The sequence below is a fragment of the Pempheris klunzingeri genome, chromosome 15, assembly GCF_042242105.1.
Source record: "Pempheris klunzingeri isolate RE-2024b chromosome 15, fPemKlu1.hap1, whole genome shotgun sequence".
NCBI lineage: Eukaryota > Metazoa > Chordata > Actinopteri > Acropomatiformes > Pempheridae > Pempheris > Pempheris klunzingeri.
Genome location: NC_092026.1, coordinates 20,813,067 through 20,835,539, shown reverse-complemented (window position 1 = coordinate 20,835,539; position 22,473 = coordinate 20,813,067). Strand labels below are relative to the sequence as shown.

Sequence of the window (22,473 nt, the reverse complement as noted above, 5' to 3'; positions counted from 1 at the left end):
CATTCACTGTCAGAAATACTCTGAGGTTTCTTCTCTCTTTCCTTATTTTATTTATTTACTCACACACTCACTGAGGAGGAGCAGGTGTGTTTACTCTTCGCCCTCCCTGGATCACAGTGACTCATCATCTGTTACTGCAGACACGTCTGTGCTGGCAAAAGGAGCAATTTATGCACCCAGAGATCTAATTTTTCTCCACAAGATAACCAGATGGATAGATCCCAGACACTGTAGACAGTATTGGTTTTAATGTCGCTCTCCCTGCTCTGAACTTGAAACCTGTCTGTCTCACCAGGACCCCTCCTCTGTGGGCCCCTGGGCCACGATGACTGATGTGGCGTCCCCTGGTGGGAACATGTCAGTACTTGTGTGTTGGCAGCTGATAGCCAGCAGCTGAGACCACATGGCTATATTTACACATTCATAGTTTTGCCATTAGTAAGCATTACATTCAGGTCTTTTTAATACTGATCCTTCCACATGAGAAATGTTACTGTAGGAGTTTTACAAGAGCAGAATATTCACATTTGAGTGTGAAGAACCATTTTCTGTTGCTCATTTTGTGTAATATCACGACACACACTAGCTGGTTACTGACTATAAATAGGCCTAAGCGGTTTTTACACTGTTTATTTCATCTCCATAACTGAAACAGCTCAAGATCACTTCATGTGGAAATATTTATTTTAAAATCCAAGTTCAATATCTTCACATGTCAGTTTTTCTAAAATGCACTCATGACTATCCAGTTGAGTTTATTCCTCGACAGCGCTCCTCTTGAATAACCTGTACACACGCGTTAAGACAGCCTCCGAAGTGAGGCTTCAAAGTGTCTCTTCATGGCAAAATAAACGTGACAATGACAGTTAAAAAAAAACATTTTTTCAAGCATGTCAAATCTAAATGACAACGAGAAAATGTACTGTTTGGCACTGCAATTTCTCCCAGGATCACTGGGATTTTTTGGCAACTTTAGACTCATTCACTACCAAATACTTCCTACAAACAAAAAGATAAAGTGGTTGTGGCAAAGGCCCACATACATAAAATGTGTACTTTCAGATAGCAACAACCCAGACAGTCTTTCACTTGCAATTATATCAACTTGGCAGCATGCATGGCATTTATAAAAACACAGCATAGCTCAAAAATAGAAATTGCACATTCGCCAGTAGGAGATCCATCTGTGAACTGTCAGATCTGCCCTTGTGTGTGTGTGTGTCTGTGTGAGTGCGTCTGATATCGAGGGTGAGCGATGTCATGTGGTTACCCCCCCCCGTCATGTGTCATGTGGTTACCCCCCGTCGCTCAGTCCTTCGTCCTAAGTAGGTAAATGCCGTTTCAGGACGTCCTTGGCGTTGCCGGGCAACGTCTCAGGAAAGTTCACATCAAACTCCACCACCAGGTCTCCTCTCTGCTCTGGGTTTTTGGGGAGGGGGAGACCCTGCCCGGCAACTGTCTTTCTCATGCCAGGCTTGATGACATCCGTGATCTTCATGTTGCACGTCTTCCCGTCTATCGTCGACACGGTAACCGAGCATCCGCACAACGACTGAAAAGACAAGGAACATGGAGGGAGTGAGAATGAGAGGAACAGCAGCCCACACAAGATCTCTTCTGCAGGCAGAAAATAACACATGAATCTGTTCATTGGCTGAGATTAAAGACAAATCCTCTTTACATGTTTAAAAATAAGTGTTGGGTAATAATATTTAAATGAACATCAAGAACATTATAGTAAGAATATGTTCAGATATCAATATATTACACTATAAAGTGAATGTATACAGTCACATATCAAATAAACAGCTGACTATGATCCATGGCTGTGCACCACATAAACCACATAAACATTTCCCCTGTTTTTAAAGTATTTTGACTTTATGTGCTCAGATGGACATTGCTTATACTTTGCAATTTAACTAAAATGTACATTTCCTACAGGATGATGTCATGAAAAAAAGGCTTGTAAAGATAATCTATATTTCCATCAACGCTTCATTTTAAAACTTGCTATAACTAATTAATTGTTAATGGAAGCTGTACTGACAGTGTACATAAACAATGTAATTGTAATTTACAACGTCCTTGAAGCAGTGCAGCAAAACAATTTCCCAGCGAGGGCAAAAGCTTTGACAAACCCAAACAAGAACACATAAGTCATTATTGACTCTGAAACTTTTTAGCTAGTTTATTAACACAGTATGTAACCTGTCCCTCCATGTGTACCAGATTGTGAGGTAATGACTGATTTCTCTTTTGCACTTTTCTTGTTTAAGGTTTTTCAAATAAGTCTTTTAAGGGATTTAACAAAGTGAAAATCAGTTGGAGAAGCTACTTTACATGAATAGGTCTGCAACAATATCAGCTAAATACATAAAACTGTAGAATTTGTTTATTAAACTTATGTATCCAAGCATATAGAACACGCTGAGGCTATTCTGAATACATCTGTCCCTCATGTAATAATGGCTATTGTAATAATATTGTAACTACAGCGCTATCAAAAAATGTAATAGTCTTCTCTGGTGGACAAACTATGTAACGGTGAGAGTTTCTAAATGTTGACATTATATATCTACAATAAGCTAATATTGGTCGACATATCAGAGTGATGTGCTGGTTCCTCTAATTCTTGCAGAATTTTCCTAAACGGATGCTTCCAAACCAGCGTTTGAACACATTTGACATTTTTGTAATTGGCTCCAAGCCATCAGAGCATTTACGATGTCTTCATTTCCAGACCCACAGGACTTTGGATATTTGAACACTGAGCAAATTCTAAAACTGTTTTGACAAAATAAGCTTAAGTTAAAGTCCATTTAAAAGCTTTTCTAGAGCTTTTATGACATCAACGGTCTCCATTAGTGGATGCTCAGCTGTTGGGGAGGTTTCTATAATCACACATCGTCTTCAGTGTTGGATGTGATCCTTGACCTTGTCTTTTTTTGGGGGGGCTTTTCTCATCTTGCTAATGAAGACTGTGAGATGCAGTGGAAAGCTCTGGAAAAAGCTGGCAGTGAAGTGGTCCTTGAGTTAAGATTAGCAGAAAATCTTTTTTTTTTCCAATTGACAATTTTTCAATTACTTTCACACACAAACTGAGCTGTGTGATTAGAAACATAATGCGATTAAAAGGTGATTTAAAATATAAGCTGAAGCAATGGGACCTATCTCAGAGGAGGAACCATACAAGTACAACTTGCTGTGTGTGTGTGTGTGTGTGTGTGTGTGTGCGTGGGCGGGTGCCCTCCCCGTGATACAGCTTCTATTTCTCAATGCTGATGATCTAGCTTACATAAGTGCACAGCCAAGGTGTGTGTGTGCGTGTGTAGTTCAGTACTATGCTCATTCAGTACGCCTGTACTTTCCAGGGGAAAACAACTTTGGAGGCAGACTACCTACGGCTTATTGATTGTGATCAGGCCTTTTGGAGCATGGGAGCTTTAAAGCAGCACTCTTAACTAAATGTGAGCTTGTTCTGAGTCTCCTCTGTGTGTGACTAATCCATCTATCAGACTCTATTTATACGGCTACAGTCAGTCAAAGCGGGTGCCAGAATAGAAAACGCCTCACCTGTCGTAAGCTCACGCGCACAGGATACACAATGTTGGAGCCCTCCCGCCTAAAGTGGGGGTGTGGCTTGTCCTTGATGACGAAAACAATGTCAGCAGGAATGGTGTTGGGCGACTCGTCTCCCTCCCGCGGGAACGTGATCTTGGTTCCCTCTTTCCAGCCCCGCTTGATCTCGATAGCAAGAATCTTATCCTCATTGCGCATGGTCCTGCCGTCTGGATTTAGCCTCTTGCGAGAGATTTTCATCCTCTTGGTGCAGCCGTGGAAGACCTCCTCCAGGGAGACCCTCAGTTCGTGGATGATGGCCGGGTCCTGCTTCCGGCGCTGCTGCCCTCCAGGGCCAGCGTGGCCATCCCGAGGGAAACCGTTTAGGTTGAAGCTGGTGAAGGAGCCGAAGGGGTCGTTTCCGTCCACCTCCATGTCATCGTCGTCTCGGCCGTTGGCTTTGCGCCCAAAGAAGATCTCGAAGGGGTTTGAGCCCCCGAAGAAAGTGGCGAAGGTGGCGTGAGGGTCCCCGTGGAAGGTGTAGGTGAAGGTGCTGCCTTGTCCATCAGCAGTGGGCCCGCTTCCTCCCTTGAGACCTGATGGGATACAGAAATGACTCATCAGTCATCCAACACTGACACTCAGCAGTGGGAAGAGCTTTATGCCAAAAGTGAATCCTACTTTTACAAAAGAGATCCAGTCATGAAGTGACTAATCCGCAATGAATATAATTTATTAGAGCTGCAATGGTTAGCTGTTGACACACAACTTTTATAATCAATGGTTTATGTCATCTTTTATGAAGAAACATCAAACATTACATGGTCCCAGCATCTCAAATGTGAGACTTGGCCATTTTTTCTTGGGGTTTTTCGTGGGATTATCCAATGGCTATGATGTTCTGTTTGACTGAGCCTTTAAAGGAACCATATTGTTTGCCTCTCCAGGGTTATATTTTCCTCCAGGCGTTCTGCTAGCATACAGTAGATGTGCATGCGTTACCACCTTGTTTCACTTAGCATCCCTTTCTTAAGATGTTCAGCGTGCTCTGTTTGCCACATTAATGGGTAAAAATTCGGTAGAGTGATCAAAAGCACAAGATGCCACCTTTAAGCTGCAGTTTATTGATGTAGAAATGATCTGTGATCCTTTTCCCTTCCTCACATCATGCAACATGCTTCCCACCCATAACCATCTGGTCTGAAAACGAAGCCTTTACGCTCAGATGAAACACTGTGGGTAGGACATACTGTACATCGAGGCTTTGACATCATCAAAATACAATTTTTTTCTAGTAAAACACCCACATTTGAAGGAAAATCTGTGGTGACAGGCCTTTTACTCCTCTTATAATGAGGCGTATGGCTGCAGGTATGGTGTAAAAGCTCATCCTTATGTGAAATGCACAGAGCTGTGGGTCTGTGGTGTGCAGAACAGCTGTTCTCTAGGCCTGCTGGTTGCAGTGTTTGACTTGACTTAAAGCCAGCTGTTCTCCATCCAACCATCCAGGCTTTATAACGCGGTTATAACAGCGCACAGAGGGCGAATCAGGAGCCACCACACTGGGGCTAAGATGTAATTCAGTGCGATGGAACAAACAGCTCACCTTCCTCTCCGTACTGGTCATAAACTTCTCTTTTCTTCGGATCACTGAGGACTTCATATGCCTCTGCGATTTCCTTAAATTTCTCCTCGGCGGCTCCAGACTTGTTTTTGTCCGGGTGCCATTTCAGCGCCTGTTTTCTGTAAGCTTTCTTAATGTCCTCGTCCGTGGCTCCTTTAGAGATGCCCAGCGTTTTGTAGTAATCTTTGCCCATTTTTTGCACACGTATCCCCCCGACAGCGAAGGGATGGGATGAAGAGCGGAACAGCCGTCGGAGAGGAGCTGCAGGCGGACTGGAGAGGGGCTGGTCGACGGATGGCTGTCACCGCAGAGAGGTGGCCTCAGTCTGGACAGACAGACAGTAAGAAGCCGCAGACGGACACACAGTGCGGGATGAAAACCATTTAGAGGCGTGAAGTCAACGCCGAAGACCTCCTGTTATTTCTCCGGGACTGGATGCCCCTCTTTAAATAGCCACGGCTCCCTCTGCTGCATCCACAGCGCCAACGTCAAGTTCAACACGAGAAATGAATGTGGATCCGGTGTGTGTGTGTGTGTGTGTGTGTGTGTGTGTGTGTGTGTGTGTGTGTGTGTGTGTGTGTGTGTGTGTGTGTGTGTGTGTGTGAGAGAGAGAGAGCTGCCGGTGGAATAAGAGGAGAGGTGGCTGCAAATCCTCTGAAATGCAGACCATGTGTGTTCACATGTGATTTTACAGTAGATACATGCTGCACATCCACATAAACTATATATGTATATACTGTATATGACATTTCTCACATCTGAGATGCTGATTGACACAAAGAAATAAAAAGTATAGGCCCAAATATAAATATAGGCCCGACTTTACATGCATTGGATTGAATTTGTGTTTTTCATGGTTTGTTTTTCTTTCTTCTGGATCTGTATGTTGTTTGTAACAGAATAAAATCCTTCCTAACTAAATTCACAGAGCTACACATAAAATAAAAATGCACACAAAACAAATCAAAGTTACTAACTGTAGATTCATGTGAAAGAAAATATTGCACAGCAAACCTTCAGCAAAGCTTTTTGTTCTTTAAGTTAAGTTAAATGTTCACCTGTGATTTTACAGTAGATATATGGAACTTTTTCACATGTAGAAATGTTTGTTTATTTTGTTCCTTATTAGATACTTTTCCAGGGATCCACATAAATGCATTTATGGTACTTTGATGAATAATTTCACGTGTCAAGTATCTGATATATGAGGTTTCGTACTGGTGCTTCCCGTTAAAGTGCTTGTTGAAATAAATGCCTAAAATATCAGCCTACATGTTTGACTTCATTTCTTTATATATGTTAGATTTAATCTATATTTTATGTTTTATTATTTGCTTCTTCTATTGTCTTTGTGAATGTTTTTGTTTTTTTTTAGCATGGATCTGTATGAACTTCAAGTTATATGAGTGTGTGTGTGTGTGTGTGTGTGTGTGTGTGTGTGTGTGTGTGTGTGTACACTAGCATGTATTTTCCAGATCATTGTCCATTGTATCTACAGGTCTCTACACATCAAACCCTCAACATGAAGGTTTTTTTGATGATGATGATGATTTTGATGATGATGATGATGATGATGATGATGATGATGATGATGATGATGATGATGATGATGATGATGGTCAGCTCTCTTGCATCCACAGCGCCACCTGCTGAGGCACAGAGGAGGTGTGTTTTTATCTTTATTGATAACGGAGCCAATGCTGCACTGGCTCACATCCCTGCCAGTGAGACAGCGCCTCATGCTGCTGCTCAATAACCTCACACGCTTATCAATGCATTCTTCCTGTCCTCCTGAGGACCCGCAGCAGGCTGCAGTCGTTTACATCTCGGGCTAATTTGCTTTTAAACGAGCCATGGATCAGTTTCGCGACTTATTTGTTAAACTGGACCAAAACAGTGATGGATTCATATCGGTGTCGGAGCTCCACAATGAAATGAGGAAGCATGGGATCCTCTCAGCGGATGAAAAGGTCCAGGTAATATCACTAATCATCTTTAACAGTGTGCACTGCATGTCCCAGGCTTTAATTTCATTCATTTATTCACTACAAACCTGCTAAACAGAAGAGGGTTTTTTTCTTCTCTCCCATAGAATATCATTGATTCTTATGACAAAGACAAAGATGGCCTGCTGGATTATAAAGAATTCCTCAGCTACATGATGGACAGAGAGAGGAAATGGAAAATTTACTTTCATGACCTTGACAAGAACAAGTGTGGTGAGTGCTCAAAGTCTTAACTCCTGAAAAATGTTAGATTTCTCAAGGAAAATGAAGGAAACATAAAGAATCAACACCCTGATACAAAAGATGAGTAGTCCCACTTGAGTATTGTCTTTATAAACTATTACAAATGTTATTTCTTTGACAATAAACTGTAACATCAAGGTCAGACAGGAGAGGCAGAACACAGGATAGGATGTGTTTATGGTACACAGTGGACGCTGCACACTACTGCAGGCCGCGAGTGACCTTTGCACACGGAGAGTTTACAGTAGAAATACAATATCTGGACGAGCAGCACCAATATCTGTTTGTAATCTTGTGCATTTCTTCTCTGATCAGGGGTGATTGACCAGGACGACATCATATGTTTGTTTAAGGAGTTAGGAGTGGTCATATCAAAGCCGAATGCACAAAAAATTATTCAAATGTAAGAATTTTTTTCTGCCCGTTGTTGCATTTAAACAAACATCATATAGGAATGTAAAATCTGGGTTCAGCTGAGTTTAAAGCACACTGGTGCACATTTCACACACTTATCACATCAGTGCATTGTAAACAGGTGGATTTTTTTGGCATCACTGCACAATAAGGTACACCCATATATCTGTATACTTTCTGTACTATAGTGGCTTATTACTGCTGTTGCAACTTATAAAGACTTTACCGGCAACTTATAAAGCCTTCATTAATATAATTTTAATTTTAATTTAATGATAAAATACACGGCAAACAAACAACATAACTCTATGTGTTGGCTGCGGCTGTTGTTTTTGTGAACACCAGGATGGATAAGGACAGCTCGATGACGGTGGACTGGGATGAATTCCTGCACCACGTCATCCTCAACCCTGTGGACAACATCGGGGAGCTGGTGTCCTCGTGGAAACACAGTCTGGTAAGGTCTTCGGGTCTCATGTTACGTTCGATGCTCTGACACCTCAGCAGAGCAGAAGTGTGCCCGATGCACTTCAGCGTGAGTAACAACACAGTGATTACAGAAGTGGAAATCCTCACTTCGTCCATCTGTAGGTTTTCGACGTTGGTGAGAGCCGGGCAATGCCCATAGAGTTCCCTGAAGAGGCGTCTGGTTTTGGTGCCTGGCGGACGTTTGTTCTCGCAGCAGGACTGGCAGACGGCGTGTCCCGAAGTGTGACAGCACCCATCGACCGCCTGAAGACTCAACTTCAGGTCAGCTTCAATATCAGGTGCTATTTTCTATACAAAAATATGTGTAGAATTGTATCTCTTGATCTGAAACCTCACATAAGGTCTTTTTGACAGAATCACTTACGTTCAAAGGTCCACTTACTAGCTTTCAGAGCTTTCAACCACATCTCACAGTGTGCCTATGACATGTTCTACTCGCTGACTACAGAACATGAGATGATTTTAAGCTCCGCAAACTAGAGGATGGTCCTATGAGCTTAGATTATAGTGTTTCGATTGAACTCACATTAAAGTCATTTAATGTCCTTGGAGGAGCATTTAACATTTGATCGGATGTTCTTTTATGTGGTTTGGATTCTCTTCTTCTATTTTTTTAAGCAAGGCCAAACAAGCATAAGAATGAACACTTCAGCCAGGAGTGTCCTCATCTTTGTAATAAATGATCTGGTGTCTGGGAGCAAAGATGGCCTCTTATCAGCTAGCCTGCTCTTGTTTTACATAACTTGTCTTTTCCTGATAACTGAGAGCATTCAGATTACTGCATGTGACGTGTCATTAGCATGCATGAGAAAGAGAATGGACCAAAGCATTGTTCTGAGTGTTCGGCACTATCTTTTTGCAGCCCAGTGTTTCTCAATATCCTTTATGCACTTTGTGCTTCAGTATCTTAAGAAAGAGATCAGTCTGCAGAACATCTAGTAATGTCTCTCTGCAGCTGACTCTGACCACTGAAATACATGAGGCCCTGTTGTTTTTGTAGCATCTGTACCTCTAATCTGAGTCTAAATTTCAATTAGTTTCTCATTACTGCACAATTGTTGAAACAGCCTGTGAAAAGTGATTTAATGTGCTAATATTTCTTGTGTGCCGTGTAGGTTCATGGATCCAAGGCCTTCTCTCAAGGCTTTCAGGAGATCCGGGCAGGCGGTTTGCGGTCGATGTGGCAAGGCAACGCTGTCAACGTGCTGAAAGGAACGCCACAGTCGACGCTACAGTGTCTCATCTACGCCCAGGTGAGGCACCCAGTAGCAGACACGCTCTCTAGTAGTAATTATTCATGCACCAGTTTCCAATTTCTAATTGACAAGTGCACTCAGAGCGTCTCTGCTGTGTCCAGATGAAGGTGTGCGTCCAAAACAGAACACAGGAGACCCTGACGGTGCGGCAGCGTTTTGGCTTGGGCTGTGTGTCCGGTGCCGTCGCTCACGCTGCCTTCTACCCTTTAGAGGTATCAGAGATCAGTGGCAGGTCTGAGTGCTTTAACATTTCTGTCCTGTCCTGTGTTTTGCCATAACAGCTGAATATTGTTAAAGTATAGATTATCACATTTTGTAAATGTCAGTATGTCATTGGCGGATTAATTATCATGCCTTAGTTTGATTATTGCAAACAAATGAGAATATTGTGGGAAAAAAAAAAGCCGTCAGGAGGAACACACACATTCATAAAATCTCTGAGTAGCAAGATTGTAAAAGATAACATGAAAAAAATACTGGCACATTGCTCTCTTGCAGCCATTCTTCATGGGCATGATGAGTACCATACAGCAGTTTCCAAACTGTGCTGTAAAACAACAGATTTTGTTGGCACTTCTCATTAATGATCTCCTTTGTTTGCAGTAATACCACCAGTGTCTCAAATGGTTGTGATAATGATTCATGTAAAAAATGGTAAGTAGCATTATTAAGTACAGATTGAAATTAATTGTAATGTGAAAAGGTTTTATTTTGAAGGACATTTTTACTAAAAGCTGCAGTGAGTTTTCATTAACGTTATTTTTAAAAGTGTTTTCAAATAGAAAATATCTGGAAAGAAAGTCCTCATTTGTATTTTAATTGTCGTGAAAACCTTAAAAATGTGTAAAACCGTGTGTTTCTCCTTTGATCTCCCGTACAGGTGCTGAAGGTGAGGCTGAACCTGCAGCAAGCTGGCACCTACAATGGTGTCGTGGCATGCGCCCGCTCTATTTACAGGCAGGAGTCCTTGTCCTCTTTTTACAGAGGGTTCAAGCCCAGTATCCTCTGCATGATCCCCTATGCAGGCGTGGAGTGTGCAGTTCATCAGGTGAGACACTCAAAGATCAAAATCATGCTCATCTGAAAGATTGTGTCTTTAACTATTTGCTTTTTTGTGCTTATTTGCAGTCAATCATGAACTGGGCGAAGAGTGATCCAGCCTACAACAGTGAGTCCAAACTGTTTTTCTTCAGTTTCGTGGCCTTTGCTTCTGGACAAATGACCAGTTACCCACTGGCAGTGATCCGAACTCAGCAGCAAGCACAAGGTAAACCCTTTTCAGCACATTTTAGATCATTTGAAATAATCTGAGATGTTTTACTTATCGCAGTTTGTCTTGTTTTCCAGCTTTCAGCACAGATTCACGTCCAGCTTCTGGTGTGTTGCAAGGACTTGTAGGGATATATGACAGACGTGGAATTAGAGGATATTATAATGGGATGGGAGCCAGCTTCGTCAGGGCTATTCCATGTGCTCTGATTAACTATACCTTAACTAGAAAATTTGAAAATCTGTTTTCCTCATCGGAGTCTTGAGATGTAGCAAAAAGGGTGCTTTCTTTGTGCCCTGAACTGTCGCCTTTAAAACATTTTTTTCAGGGATTTGATCAGAAACACAAAGAAAATTTAACTGTGAACTGTTATTAATGTTAATAATGTTAACAGAGTGTCCAAATATATCTGGGATCCTAACGAAATGGTTGAAATTTTAAGGGTGGAGTCTGCCAGACCCCCATTGTCATGTGATTAAACCTACAATTAAAAGAAGGATTTATGACCAAGAGCATGAGGAGTGTTTACATTCAGCACACCTCACTAAGTGCTGATGAATGTGTTGTGCTGCGTGAATGAGGATGTGCTGAGGTGCGACCTGTACAATAAAACTTTATTTCATAACAGGGGACACGTTTCTTCTTTTCCATTTATCAGTCAGCAGCGAGTCCATGTGTGTCTTTGCAGGTGTGTGAATATTTGTTTGTTAGAACTTTGATTTTCTTATAAATCCAGGCATGTATTGGATTTTTAAAGTCTTATGAAAACATTTTTCTATGAAGCAAGTCACAGCCACAGTTTATATTAAGGCAACCTAATGTCATAGAACTGTGGGAAACTTTTAAAATGTGTAATACTCATTATTATAACAAACATTAAACATTATAAAGTTATAAACTATAGACAATAGCATAACAATTTACAATTGCAATGATAGATGCAAAACATTATCAACTATTTTATGTTAAGAACCATCTACAGATAAATATGAGAAATTCTTCATAGTCAATGGTGGAAAGTAAATAAGCGCATTTACTAGAGCGGTGTTCTTAAGTACAATGTAAAGGTGAGTGTACTAATACTACGTTTGGACTCTGAGCTCTGTTCAAGCAGGCATTTAGATAATGTGCTATTTTATGCTTTAATTTGGGTTTATGTTTGCACTTGTATATTTTATCTGACGTTTGATCATTGTGTTTATTTGATTTAACTCTAACTGATATGATCTTTGACTATGAATGACGGTATCTGTGAAGAGTGCTATATAAATGCACTTTGCTCTCATGCTTGCTGCCATAATACTCTAATCAGACTACTAGAGTATTGTATTGTTATAATATATCAGGCCTGTATTTCTGCTCCACTAGCAGAGCAAAATGTACCGTACTCCACTCATTATTTATTTGAAGGTTGTAGTGTGTTTTCATGCTAAACTAGCTTAAAAGTGTGATGCATCTAGCCTGTAACATAAGATATATTTTGATACTAATAGTCAAATTCCAAATGCAGAACTTTTACTTTGGATAACTAATGGGATATATTAAGTTTTTTTCTATCTTTGATTACAACATACTATAGAATAGGATAGGTGTAAAAGTAAAGTGCAGCGCAAGGAATGAATAAATTACTTTATTTAATGAAAAGCAGTGGCAAACCGAGATATCTTGAGCCTTGATTTGAAAAACCTGAGAGCTGCAGCAGACCTGCAGTTTTCTGAGACTTTGTTCCAGATCTGTGGTGCATTAAAACTGAATGCTGACTCTGCTGCTGGTTTCAACTCTGGGGACAGAAAACAGATATCTCCCAGATGATCTGAGAGGTCTGGATGGTTCATAGCAAAGCACGTCAGAAATATATTATGTATCATGTTTTGAACTGGACTAACATGGTTTACTTCCTTGAACTCCAGCAGCAGCAGCCTTATGAATTAACTGGAGCTGTCTGATTGACTTTTTAGGGAGGCCTGTAAATACACCATTACAGTAGCCAAGCCTGCAGAAAATAACTGCATGCACAAGTTTTTCCAAATCCTACTAAGGCAATGAAAATGTACTTAGAATTTAACCAAAAAAACTCAAACTTTGTCCACATGTGCAATATATTTATTCATCTTTTTACTTATATTCCCCCTATGTACATTATATTGTTTCTATTTTTATACTTTCTCTGTCTTAACTGTATTTTTTTTTTTATTTTACATCTCTTCCTGTCTGCTGTAACGTTGTAAATTTCCCCGTCGTGGGACTAATAAAGGAATATTTCCTTTTATCATCAACTAAAACCAAGTGAAAAATGCAGCAACGACAAATGTCTATTATCGCGAGACAACCGCGAGATTTCCGGTCAACATCCGGTGAGTGTTACCCGCCATCTTGTCGCGCCGAGGAGGAGAAGAGCAGCAGATATGGCTGACTACAGCAGCGTGGCTCCCCCGTCCTCTAACGCCGGTGGCGGAATGAACGACGCCTTTAAAGACGCTCTACAGCGAGCACGACAGGTGAGAAGACTACTAGATGATTTGGTCTATGAATAATGTCCAGACTTGGAGCAAAAAGCGAGTTATGGCTGTTTTTTTTTTTATTCTGCTACAGACGGCATCACGGCGGGCTGTGCTAAGCTAATAGTTCACGAATAGCTCATGTTAACGCTACGCCACACTGCAAGACCGAAAACAGACGAGAAATCAGAAAGGGAGCATAGCCGAATTTATATACTAAATCAGAAAAACACGATCACGTACTGTGAGCCCATATTTGTTTGGTTTAATAGCATTAAACTATTTAAGTGGAAATTTTCGCTTTCCTTTGTTGGCCCAGACTTCCGGAGAAGGGTGTAGGCCGCAGCCAGCGTGTCCGTCCAGAAATGCGTTTAACGCGAAAAGCGAGCAAATCATCTAAGTTGTTTTTCGGTTTGTTTTTATTTTGTGCTCCAGATTGCAGCGAAGATCGGCGGTGATGGCGTTGCGGCTCCGCCAACAAACGAATTTGGCTACGGGGGCCAGAAAAGGCCCCTGGAGGACGCTGGTGGGTATTTTCCCATGCCTAACCTGAATATCGGTCAGTGGCTCAAATCGATTCAATGCAAGTCTAGATAGTTAATGCCTGCCTGTGTGTCTTAGTACTTCTAAACTGTATTCTCTTAAAAATGTCTTTAATCCAACTAAACCTTTATATTCATGTGCATTTCACTAATACGTCTAACATTACTGTTAACCACTTATGGAGTTCATTTTCATTGTCTGAAAGTTTTCAGTTTTAGCTTATGTAGTAGGTTGTTTATTGCATGTTTTCACTTTGTCCTCACAGCTGTGTCAAATGAGTGCCTGCAGATGAAAATGTCTTTATTTGGGGAATGAATATGTGATCTCAAAAAACATAATCTAGGGGTGGATGATGGGGGATTTTTTGTGAGCTATTATACTGTTTGAGTAAGTTGAATCATTGTTGCCTCAGTTTCCCTTTGCTAAAACAGTCACATGCATAGTATTAGTATATTATAGTAACTATAAACCAATAAAATGTCACTAAGCCAACGATCCTGCAATAAATCCCACCTTCACAAAGGTTATGATCAGTTTTTAAACTGTTTCAGAGAGGTATTGATTTAACGCCTCTCACTAAAACAGCATTATATCATTCAGGGTTGAAGGATTTCTTGCAGGATGGTGCTGTACCTAATAATAACTTTTTGTTCCACCCTTCGATGTGTGCTGGCTATGCAGGCATCTGTTGTAGAATATTTTCAACGCCCTTTGCCTTAACTATATTTGTTTCAGGCAATGCTGGTAAGCCACTTTCAGACTGAAGAGCAGCGTTAGTAATGTGTTAGAGGGAGTATAATGAGTATAATGATAGATACTTATGCTGGTTATTATGTCATGTTGTCACAGACCAACCAGAGACGAAGAAAGTGGCTACAAATGACGGTAAGTGACCTGATGATGTAGCTTAATATGTAGTTTTATATGCGACTGATTTTTTTTTTTTTTTGTGATTCCCTACCTCAAATAATTGGCCTAAAATTATAACAACTTGGAAAATTTGGTGTATGAGTTAAGACTTTTCCCCTAATATGCCATGATGTCTTTTTATTTCAGCCTTTTCAGCAATGGGAGGAATGGGTGGCCCACCAAGGTAGATACTAATTTGAAAAAAGAAATGCCCTTCACATTTGGTCATTTATTACAAAGCTGACGTTGGTTTTTTCGTGTTATTCTCAGGTCAATATCGGAGGAGTTCAAGGTTCCAGATGGAATGGTTGGATTCAGTAAGTTTTCTGACAAGCACAAAAAAAGCAAAACTATCAGTTTGGTCTTTTGTTTTATTAAATATTTAGAAATAACACTTTCTTTTCCTTCTAGTCATTGGAAGAGGAGGTGAACAAATATCACGTCTGCAGCAGGAGTCTGGATGTAAAATACAGATTGCTCCTGGTACGTTTTAGATTTGTTGCTAATAATGTGAATCTCATTACTACCGTCAAGGATAGATTTGGTTATTGTTGTATGGTTTGCATTAATTGTTCTCCCCTGTTGTGTTGTAGACAGTGGAGGGATGCCAGATAGGTCGGTGACATTAACAGGACCACCAGAATCCATCCAGTAAGTTGGGGAAAAATAATGATGTTTGTGTGAGGGAGGATAAATCACTTCTTCTGTTGCCGTTTTCTTTGGTCTTTGTCAAATATTTCTGACTGTATGATGGTAATTTTTCAGGACAGCAAAGAGGCTACTAACAGATATAGTTGAGAAGGGACGTCCGGCTCCAGCTTTCAACCACAACGACGGCCCAGGAATGACTGTCCAGGAGATTATGGTCCCTGCCTCCAAAGCTGGACTCGTCATTGGGAAGGGTGGAGAAACCATCAAAAGTCTTCAGGTCAGCGTCCACTTTATGTTCGAGTAGCGATCACATGGGCTGTCCTTTGAGCAGGGCTCGTGTTTGTTGCAGATGCACTCTGATGGTATGTTTTTCTCTAAACCTGCAGGAAAGAGCTGGAGTGAAGATGGTTATGATCCAGGACGGACCCCAAAACACAGGTGCAGACAAGCCACTCCGCATTTCAGGAGAACCCTTTAAAGTTCAGGTGAGTAAGATGTCTCTGTTTATGAGCTACTTCTGCTTTCGTCCCTTTTGTTGAGTACATGCGTCATGGTTTGTCTCCAAGGACACCAGTGGAGTAGTGCTATAATGAGATGTTGTTGTTTTTTTTCTTCTTCAGCAAGCCAAAGAGATGGTGATGGAGCTGATCAGAGACCAAGGCTTCAGGGAGCAGCGGGGCGAGTATGGTTCACGAGTCGGAGGCGGCGGAGATAGCTTAGATGTGAGCATTTTATTATGCGTCGTTATATCACTTTGGTGCGTGTGGGCTTTGAATTTTCTTAACTTTCTTTTGTTTGTTTTCGGTCATTAAGGTTCCCGTCCCCCGATTTGCAGTAGGAATTGTTATCGGCAGAAATGGAGAGATGATCAAGAAAATACAGAACGACACAGGCGTCAGGATTCAGTTTAAACCAGGTGAGTGATTAAGACTGCTCATTTTTTAACACAGCTGAGAAGCAGCCATGGCCAAAAGCCAGTCCTATGGATGGAGTTTACAATGTGTGTGGTCTGTGATGAAAACTCATGCACCACGCTGAGAAGCTGATGTATAACCCTAACCCTAAACTAATCTGAGACCTGAACACACACAGACTTAAAGTAACATGTTTTCACATAATCATGTTAGTTGATAAACAAACACCTCGGTAGTCTCTAATTGTTCAATTTTCTTCCTCCAGATGATGGCAGCACACCAGACAGGATAGCACAGATCATGGGCCCCCCTGACCAGGCTCAGCACGCAGCAGAAATTATATCCGATCTGTTGAGGAGTGTCCAGGCCGGCGGGCCTCCAGGGCATGGCGGAGGCAGAGGTCGTGGTCGTGGGCAGGGGAACTGGAACATGGGCCCCCCTGGTGGCCTGCAGGAGTTTACCTTCACTGTCCCGACCATGAAGACCGGCCTCATCATTGGGAAAGGCAAGTGTGGCAACAAAGTTGGCTTAGTCCAGTCTTTTGTCCTCCATGCTCCTCTTGTGGGTGAACACGTTATAGAGGGGTAAATGTATTTGGTTGTTGTGGTTAATGTAAACGTTTCTGCACTTAATCAGGTGGTGAGACAATCAAGGGCATCAGCCAGCAGTCTGGAGCCAGAATCGAGCTGCAGAGGAATCCTCCTCCCAACGCCGATCCCAACATTAAGATGTTCACCGTTCGTGGCTCCCCCCAACAGATCGACTACGCCAGGCAGCTGGTGGAGGAGAAAATCGGAGTAAGATCCCAAAGCTTAATTAGTACTTTTGCGTTGGTGCAGTGTAGCCTGACGCATACCTACCCAGAAGTGTTACTACGAGGTGACGCAGACCGCTACTGTGACGGGTCTGTGCCGTCCATTTCTGTCAGTGACTGGATAAGCACAGAAAATTCACCCTCCTTCCTCGATTGGTTTAATGGTCGCACACAACATCTCATTCTCCTCATCTGTGTTGCAGTAATTTCAGTAAAAATGGCTGTTAAACATGAGCTCCAACTTGATCTGCTCATTGTCAGTCCCCATTATTTTAAGTATATGAATATATAAGTTGTCACATCGGCGTAGATTCAGCACAGAATTATGAATCAGACTCAAGAGTTCGATAAGAACTCGTGATATAAGCTTGTTTACTGACCAGGATGTGTTTCTGTGTTTTCAGGGACCCGTCACTCCAATGGGTGGCCCACATGGCCCCCCTGGTCCACATGGAGGTCCAGGCCCACATGGTCCTCCTGGACCACCCGGACCCCCTGGGGCTCCCATGGGCCCCTACAACCCTGGACCATACAACCAGGGACCTCCAGGTCCTCAGTAAGTGCCGGGTCCATTTGTTTTTGCCTCGTCTGTCAAGGCCCTTTGTGAGAACAAGATCATTTAGGTGAAGGTGTGGCAGTCTGATGGTTATTTGTTTTCTTTCTTCAGCGGTCCACCTGCACCTTACCAGCCTCAGGGATGGGGCAATGGCTACCCACATTGGCAACAGGGGCAACCTGATCCAAGTGAGTACTAGTGTTATCAGTTCACACTATAACTGTGTGTTAATAGCTTTTATCTTGGCCTTTGTGGGCTAACAACTTGTTTGTTTTGTTCAGATAAAGCAGCAGCTGATGCCAACGCAGCAGCGTGGGCAGCCTACTATGCTCAGTACAGCCAGCAACCACAGGCTCCTATGACCCCGACAAGCGGGGCTCCTGGCACGACTCAATCCAACGGCCAAGGTAACTTCAGTGTTTGTGAATTGGCATCTGAGTCTGTGCCTCTAGAAGAAACTGTTTAGGCAAGTGTAGAGCAGTGTAGTACTAGCCTTATTTTCGCAGTGTCCTGTGCTCATGTCTTCCTGATGTCACCAACAGGTGACAAGTTGATTTGGTTTCACCTTTTAAACGTCTTTGCTTTTGCAGAGAACTTTTTTTTTTAAAACTTTTCTATATTACCCCAGGGACAGGATAGTTTTCCTCCACCGTCCCTAGGCTGACAGCTCGACCCAGGCAGGTGGAGGACAAACTGCTTAGAATGATTCACTAATTACAAGTACCGTTTTTTTTAACAGGTGACCCACAGGCTGCAGGTCAGAGTGGACAGGCAGATTACTCCAAGGCCTGGGAGGAATATTACAAGAAAATGGGTATACGAACGTAGCTTCAGTGTACACCTATTAACACAAGGCAGTCTAAACAGCCACTGGGCATTCAATCAGCTTCTTTTTCAGGTCTGGGTATTAGCCAGCATTGCTGCCCCGCTGTGGAGCGTTTTCAGTGTGCCTCCACTTGGTTTAACGTTTGATGCCTGTGCTGTTTAGACTGCAACACTTTGACTATCTACAGGACTGAGCTGTCGACACAGAACCACCTTTTCTCAGCTTAGAGCAGTTTATCTTGTAGACTGTTGTAGGGTTTTATCAACACTGACGGCAGTGATTTTCCATGTGCCATGAATGTGTGTAGAGTTAATGATGCAACGTAGGATCAGTGTTGTGTCTTTGTGACTTCGTTTAACACTCGGATGCATTGACACACTTCTCCCTCTCTCTTTGCAGGTCAACAGAGTCAACAACCTCAGGACTACACGAAAGCCTGGGAGGAGTATTACAAGAAACAAGGTTGGTGAAATCAGACTTTATATGGGGATCACACTTTTCCAGAATAGTGTTTATAAATGCATTCAGTATACAGGGTTTGTGTAAAATCTCTAAATGTTGGAAAGTATTTAACTTTAACCCCTTTCAAGGTCAGGAATGTGCTTGAATTTGAAGAGACTTATTGAAAAATGCTTGATTTTCAACACAATCTGGTTTTTATATTTACACAGTCCATCATGTAAACCAAATATCTAATGAAATGAAATGATGCCGCCGTATTTGTTTTTCCTGGCGTGTCACAACAGCTCATAATTATGATTATTGGATTAAGAAATGTTAAGTGTGATCCTGACGTTAAGAGTTAAATAACTTAACTAGATAACTAAAAGGGAAACGTCTCCAAGTAGAGAAACTAGTTGTAGACAGTCGTTAAGTGATTTACTGTGATGCAGGCACAGAGGGAGAACTTTCTGAGACCAGCAACTTCACAGTAGAGTCACGGCCATTTGGAGAGAAAGGTAGAGTCCAAACTGCCTTTCAGAGTCTTAAGTTCTCTTTTAATAATAAATCATCACCTTTGTGCCTTCCTAACAAAGAATAACATCCATAAAGTGGTTCATAGACTGTAACAATAAGTCAGATGTCTGGAGTTGAGTAGTGTTGGCCTGTAGCTCCGAGGTGAATATTTGTTTTAGTGTTGAAGGGCAGCTGTGGTCCTGTGGCTGCCCTCTGTCATAGAGCAGCTGCTCTCCCAGCAGCCCGACAGAAAGCCAAGAAGGTTTCTGTCCTGCCACCCATAGAAACCGGTGGTGGGTTCGTTCCCCTTCTTATAAATATCTATTCACCCTCAAACTTTACAAAGAATTTGAACTACGATGGTTAATTTGTTAATTGTATTTGAAAAGTATTTGCATGAGAAGAATCTGGTAAGTTGCCAGTGCACCAACAGGTCCTCCCTTGTTTTTGCCCCCAGGTCAAGCGGCCCCTCAGGCCACAGCGGCGGCAGCAGCCGCCTCCCAGCCTGGTGGCCAGCCGGACTACAGCGCTGCCTGGGCGGAGTACTACCGTCAGCAGGCCGCTTACTACGGCACCGCCAACCCTCAGACGATGGGCGCAGCACCACAAGCCCCTCAGGTACACCCCTGATAAGAATCTGCCCTCCACACCCACTGAATACTCAATTCTTTTGTGCCCTAACCGCCTTCCTTCCTCAGGTTTTTACAGGGTTCCAGTGTTTGCAGCAACTTCACAAACTTTAACCAAACCACTTCCTCCCACACAGGTTTTTAGCTTTTTATTTTGGGAAGCTGAGTCCACTGTTTCTGCTGTTAACATGCAATGTATCTTCTATGTATTTCTTTGCACAGGGCCAGTAATGTGAAGTGGACATAAAGTAAATGCTACATTGTCGAAACAAAATCCTTTGTTAAATGTTTGGATGCAGACGCCTTGATGAAGATCTTAAATTTCCTTGGTTTGAAAGTGTTTCACATAGATGGCAGATTTCCCGGCGAACACGTCCTCTTTCATTTTTTTGTTTTTCCTTTTCTTGTAAATGCTTTGTTTTTAGTGAGGTAATTATACATATGGTCATTCCAGCCCTGTATCTATATTAAATGTGGTTAGAACTCATGTTTATTAAACTGTAGACATTACCATGTAAATCATCTCAGTTTTAAAATGCTATTGCCTGTTGTGTTTTTGCAATAAAACAAACTGAAACCTCCTGTGTTGGTAAGTTGGGGTGGTTTTAAACCAAAAGGGTCGAGATGAATTTCTGTATGTTTTTGTTTTTAGTGAGGTGGGGGAAGGGTTTAAACGCAGGCTGTGTGGGTTTAATTGTCCAAAAAGGTTGACTCAGAGTTGTGCTGTCCTGTCTCTCTCCAACTGTCTATAAGGCTCGTAGATACATTATGTGCGTGCAGTGATCCCGAGTGGTTCAGACCAACAAACGTCCATGTTGATAGACACTTTTTTACACTTCTGTTTCCTGACTAAAGCGGTAGACAGATCTTTGTCATAAGAAAGTCGACAGGTATCTATGTACCGTAACTGATGCATTTAACTGCGTTGCTGTGGCATTGTTGCTTTTCTTTTTAATTAATTTTGCCTGGTTTGCTGACATTGTTGAGGTAGGATGCACTGTATTTTGCCTTGATAGACACTTCCTCCTCCACAGGCCAGTTTAGAAAAGCGGTAAGCAAGTATTTCTCTCAACATGTTCCTCAGAAAACGTGGTTGCAAAAACAAAATGCTGCATATTTTTAGTGTTATATCCTTTTTTTTTGCTGTTCTTTTTCCAGGACAGTCAGGTAAATTACCACTGTATCGAAAAATGCATTGAATCGTTTGTCTTGCCCATTTCAAATTGCGAACTAACTCACATGTATAAATTTGTTCTTTTTTAAAGAATGTTTTTTTAATATAAAAACATTGCAAAAATCGTTATTTGCTGTGCCCATTCTGTTAGTGTTTATCCAGTATAAGAACATAGATGTTGTAGGGTCGGGGGTGGCTAAGCAGTCGTCATCCATCAGTTGAGCCCTCCTATACTGTAAGTACAAACCTGTGACTGACTTTAAGAGATACCCGCCTTTTTTTTTTTGATGCTTTATAAACTGCAAAAGATGTAGTATTTTTTTTTGTCAAATATTGCCATTTTCCCCATGTCTCTGGGTAAGTATGAAATGTTCTGAGGAGAGGAATAGTACGTTAGATTCTTGTGCCACATGTTTGAGACTTATGTCCCCCCGTGTGGCTCCAGTCTGCTCAACATTCAGACTTTGAATCTTTGCAGTATGTTGATGCTTTGTAGATTGTTCTAGACTGTTTGTGTAGGTAGCATTTCAGTACCAGTTGGATTTCTGAACTGAGGGTTTGAATGTCAGATGCACTGTCGGTAGGAACTGTTTAAGGATGTCCATTTTCTCTTTTTTGCGTTTTGAATACCTGACCTGCTAAGTGCCATTGTCTAGTTGAGACTGTTCTGTTTTGAAATGCCATTTATTGCAACACATTGCTTAGAAAAGTCCTACTGCATAACCTCCAGTGTAGCATGCTTAGGTTTCTGCTGTCATTACTTCAATGTCCTAATATGAGCATGTGGAATGCCAGTAGTGGAAGTGCTTCTGACTAGTTCAGTATTGATTATGACATTTTCTGAATGAGCACTGTGTTGTTCAAAGGCTGTTAACTTAAAGGTCAAAACACATCTTTTGACTGCATTGTTCACTGATGGCAAACAGTGCGATTATATCTGATCTTTGCAGTGTCATCCCAGACCTTGCACCTTAGGTTCTGCTGCAATAACACAGGTAAGCGAAACCTAAGGAAACCAGTGTTTTTGTCCAGTGACATGAGCAACCATACATGCAAAGAATTGCTTACCTGTGTCTTTCAACATGCCTCAATGCATTTATGCTTAGTCGTAAAGAAAGTATTATTAGCCCTTTAAAGAT

At 41.8% G+C, this 22,473-nt stretch overlaps 3 protein-coding genes across 9 annotated transcripts; 2 read left to right on the top strand and 1 right to left on the bottom strand.

The window, feature by feature from the left end:
* Positions 1-678: 678 nt before the first annotated feature.
* dnajb4 (DnaJ heat shock protein family (Hsp40) member B4) lies at positions 679-5,595 on the bottom strand. Its single transcript, XM_070844895.1, has 3 exons — positions 5,168-5,595; positions 3,577-4,157; positions 679-1,552 (listed from the first exon to the last, which is right to left on the bottom strand). The coding sequence occupies exons 1-3, from the start codon at positions 5,376-5,378 to the stop codon at positions 1,322-1,324; spliced, it is 1,023 nt and encodes a 340-aa protein (XP_070700996.1). The 5' UTR covers positions 5,379-5,595; the 3' UTR covers positions 679-1,321.
* A 1,443-nt stretch (positions 5,596-7,038) lies between these two features.
* Positions 7,039-11,128, top strand: slc25a24l (solute carrier family 25 member 24, like). Its single transcript, XM_070845717.1, has 10 exons — positions 7,039-7,161; positions 7,278-7,404; positions 7,750-7,837; positions 8,194-8,305; positions 8,440-8,598; positions 9,453-9,590; positions 9,695-9,805; positions 10,474-10,641; positions 10,722-10,860; positions 10,941-11,128. Exons 1-10 carry the CDS (start codon positions 7,039-7,041, stop codon positions 11,126-11,128), a joined length of 1,353 nt encoding a protein of 450 aa, XP_070701818.1.
* A 2,123-nt stretch (positions 11,129-13,251) lies between these two features.
* Positions 13,252-20,742, top strand: fubp1 (far upstream element (FUSE) binding protein 1). Of its 7 annotated transcripts, none has more exons than XM_070844713.1 (20): positions 13,252-13,361; positions 13,797-13,887; positions 14,754-14,789; positions 14,961-14,997; positions 15,084-15,130; positions 15,225-15,296; positions 15,407-15,464; positions 15,579-15,741; positions 15,851-15,949; positions 16,085-16,186; positions 16,278-16,380; positions 16,644-16,883; positions 17,015-17,175; positions 17,597-17,748; positions 17,860-17,936; positions 18,030-18,155; positions 18,488-18,562; positions 18,974-19,036; positions 19,468-19,533; positions 19,989-20,742. In XM_070844713.1, exons 1-20 carry the CDS (start codon positions 13,269-13,271, stop codon positions 20,159-20,161), a joined length of 2,034 nt encoding a protein of 677 aa, XP_070700814.1. In that variant the 5' UTR covers positions 13,252-13,268; the 3' UTR covers positions 20,162-20,742. The 7 variants fall into 7 exon arrangements, with proteins under 7 accessions (XP_070700814.1, XP_070700813.1, XP_070700818.1 ...); XM_070844712.1 differs by having other exon boundaries at positions 13,797-13,920; XM_070844717.1 differs by lacking the exon at positions 19,468-19,533.
* The last annotated feature ends 1,731 nt before the right edge of the window (positions 20,743-22,473 follow it).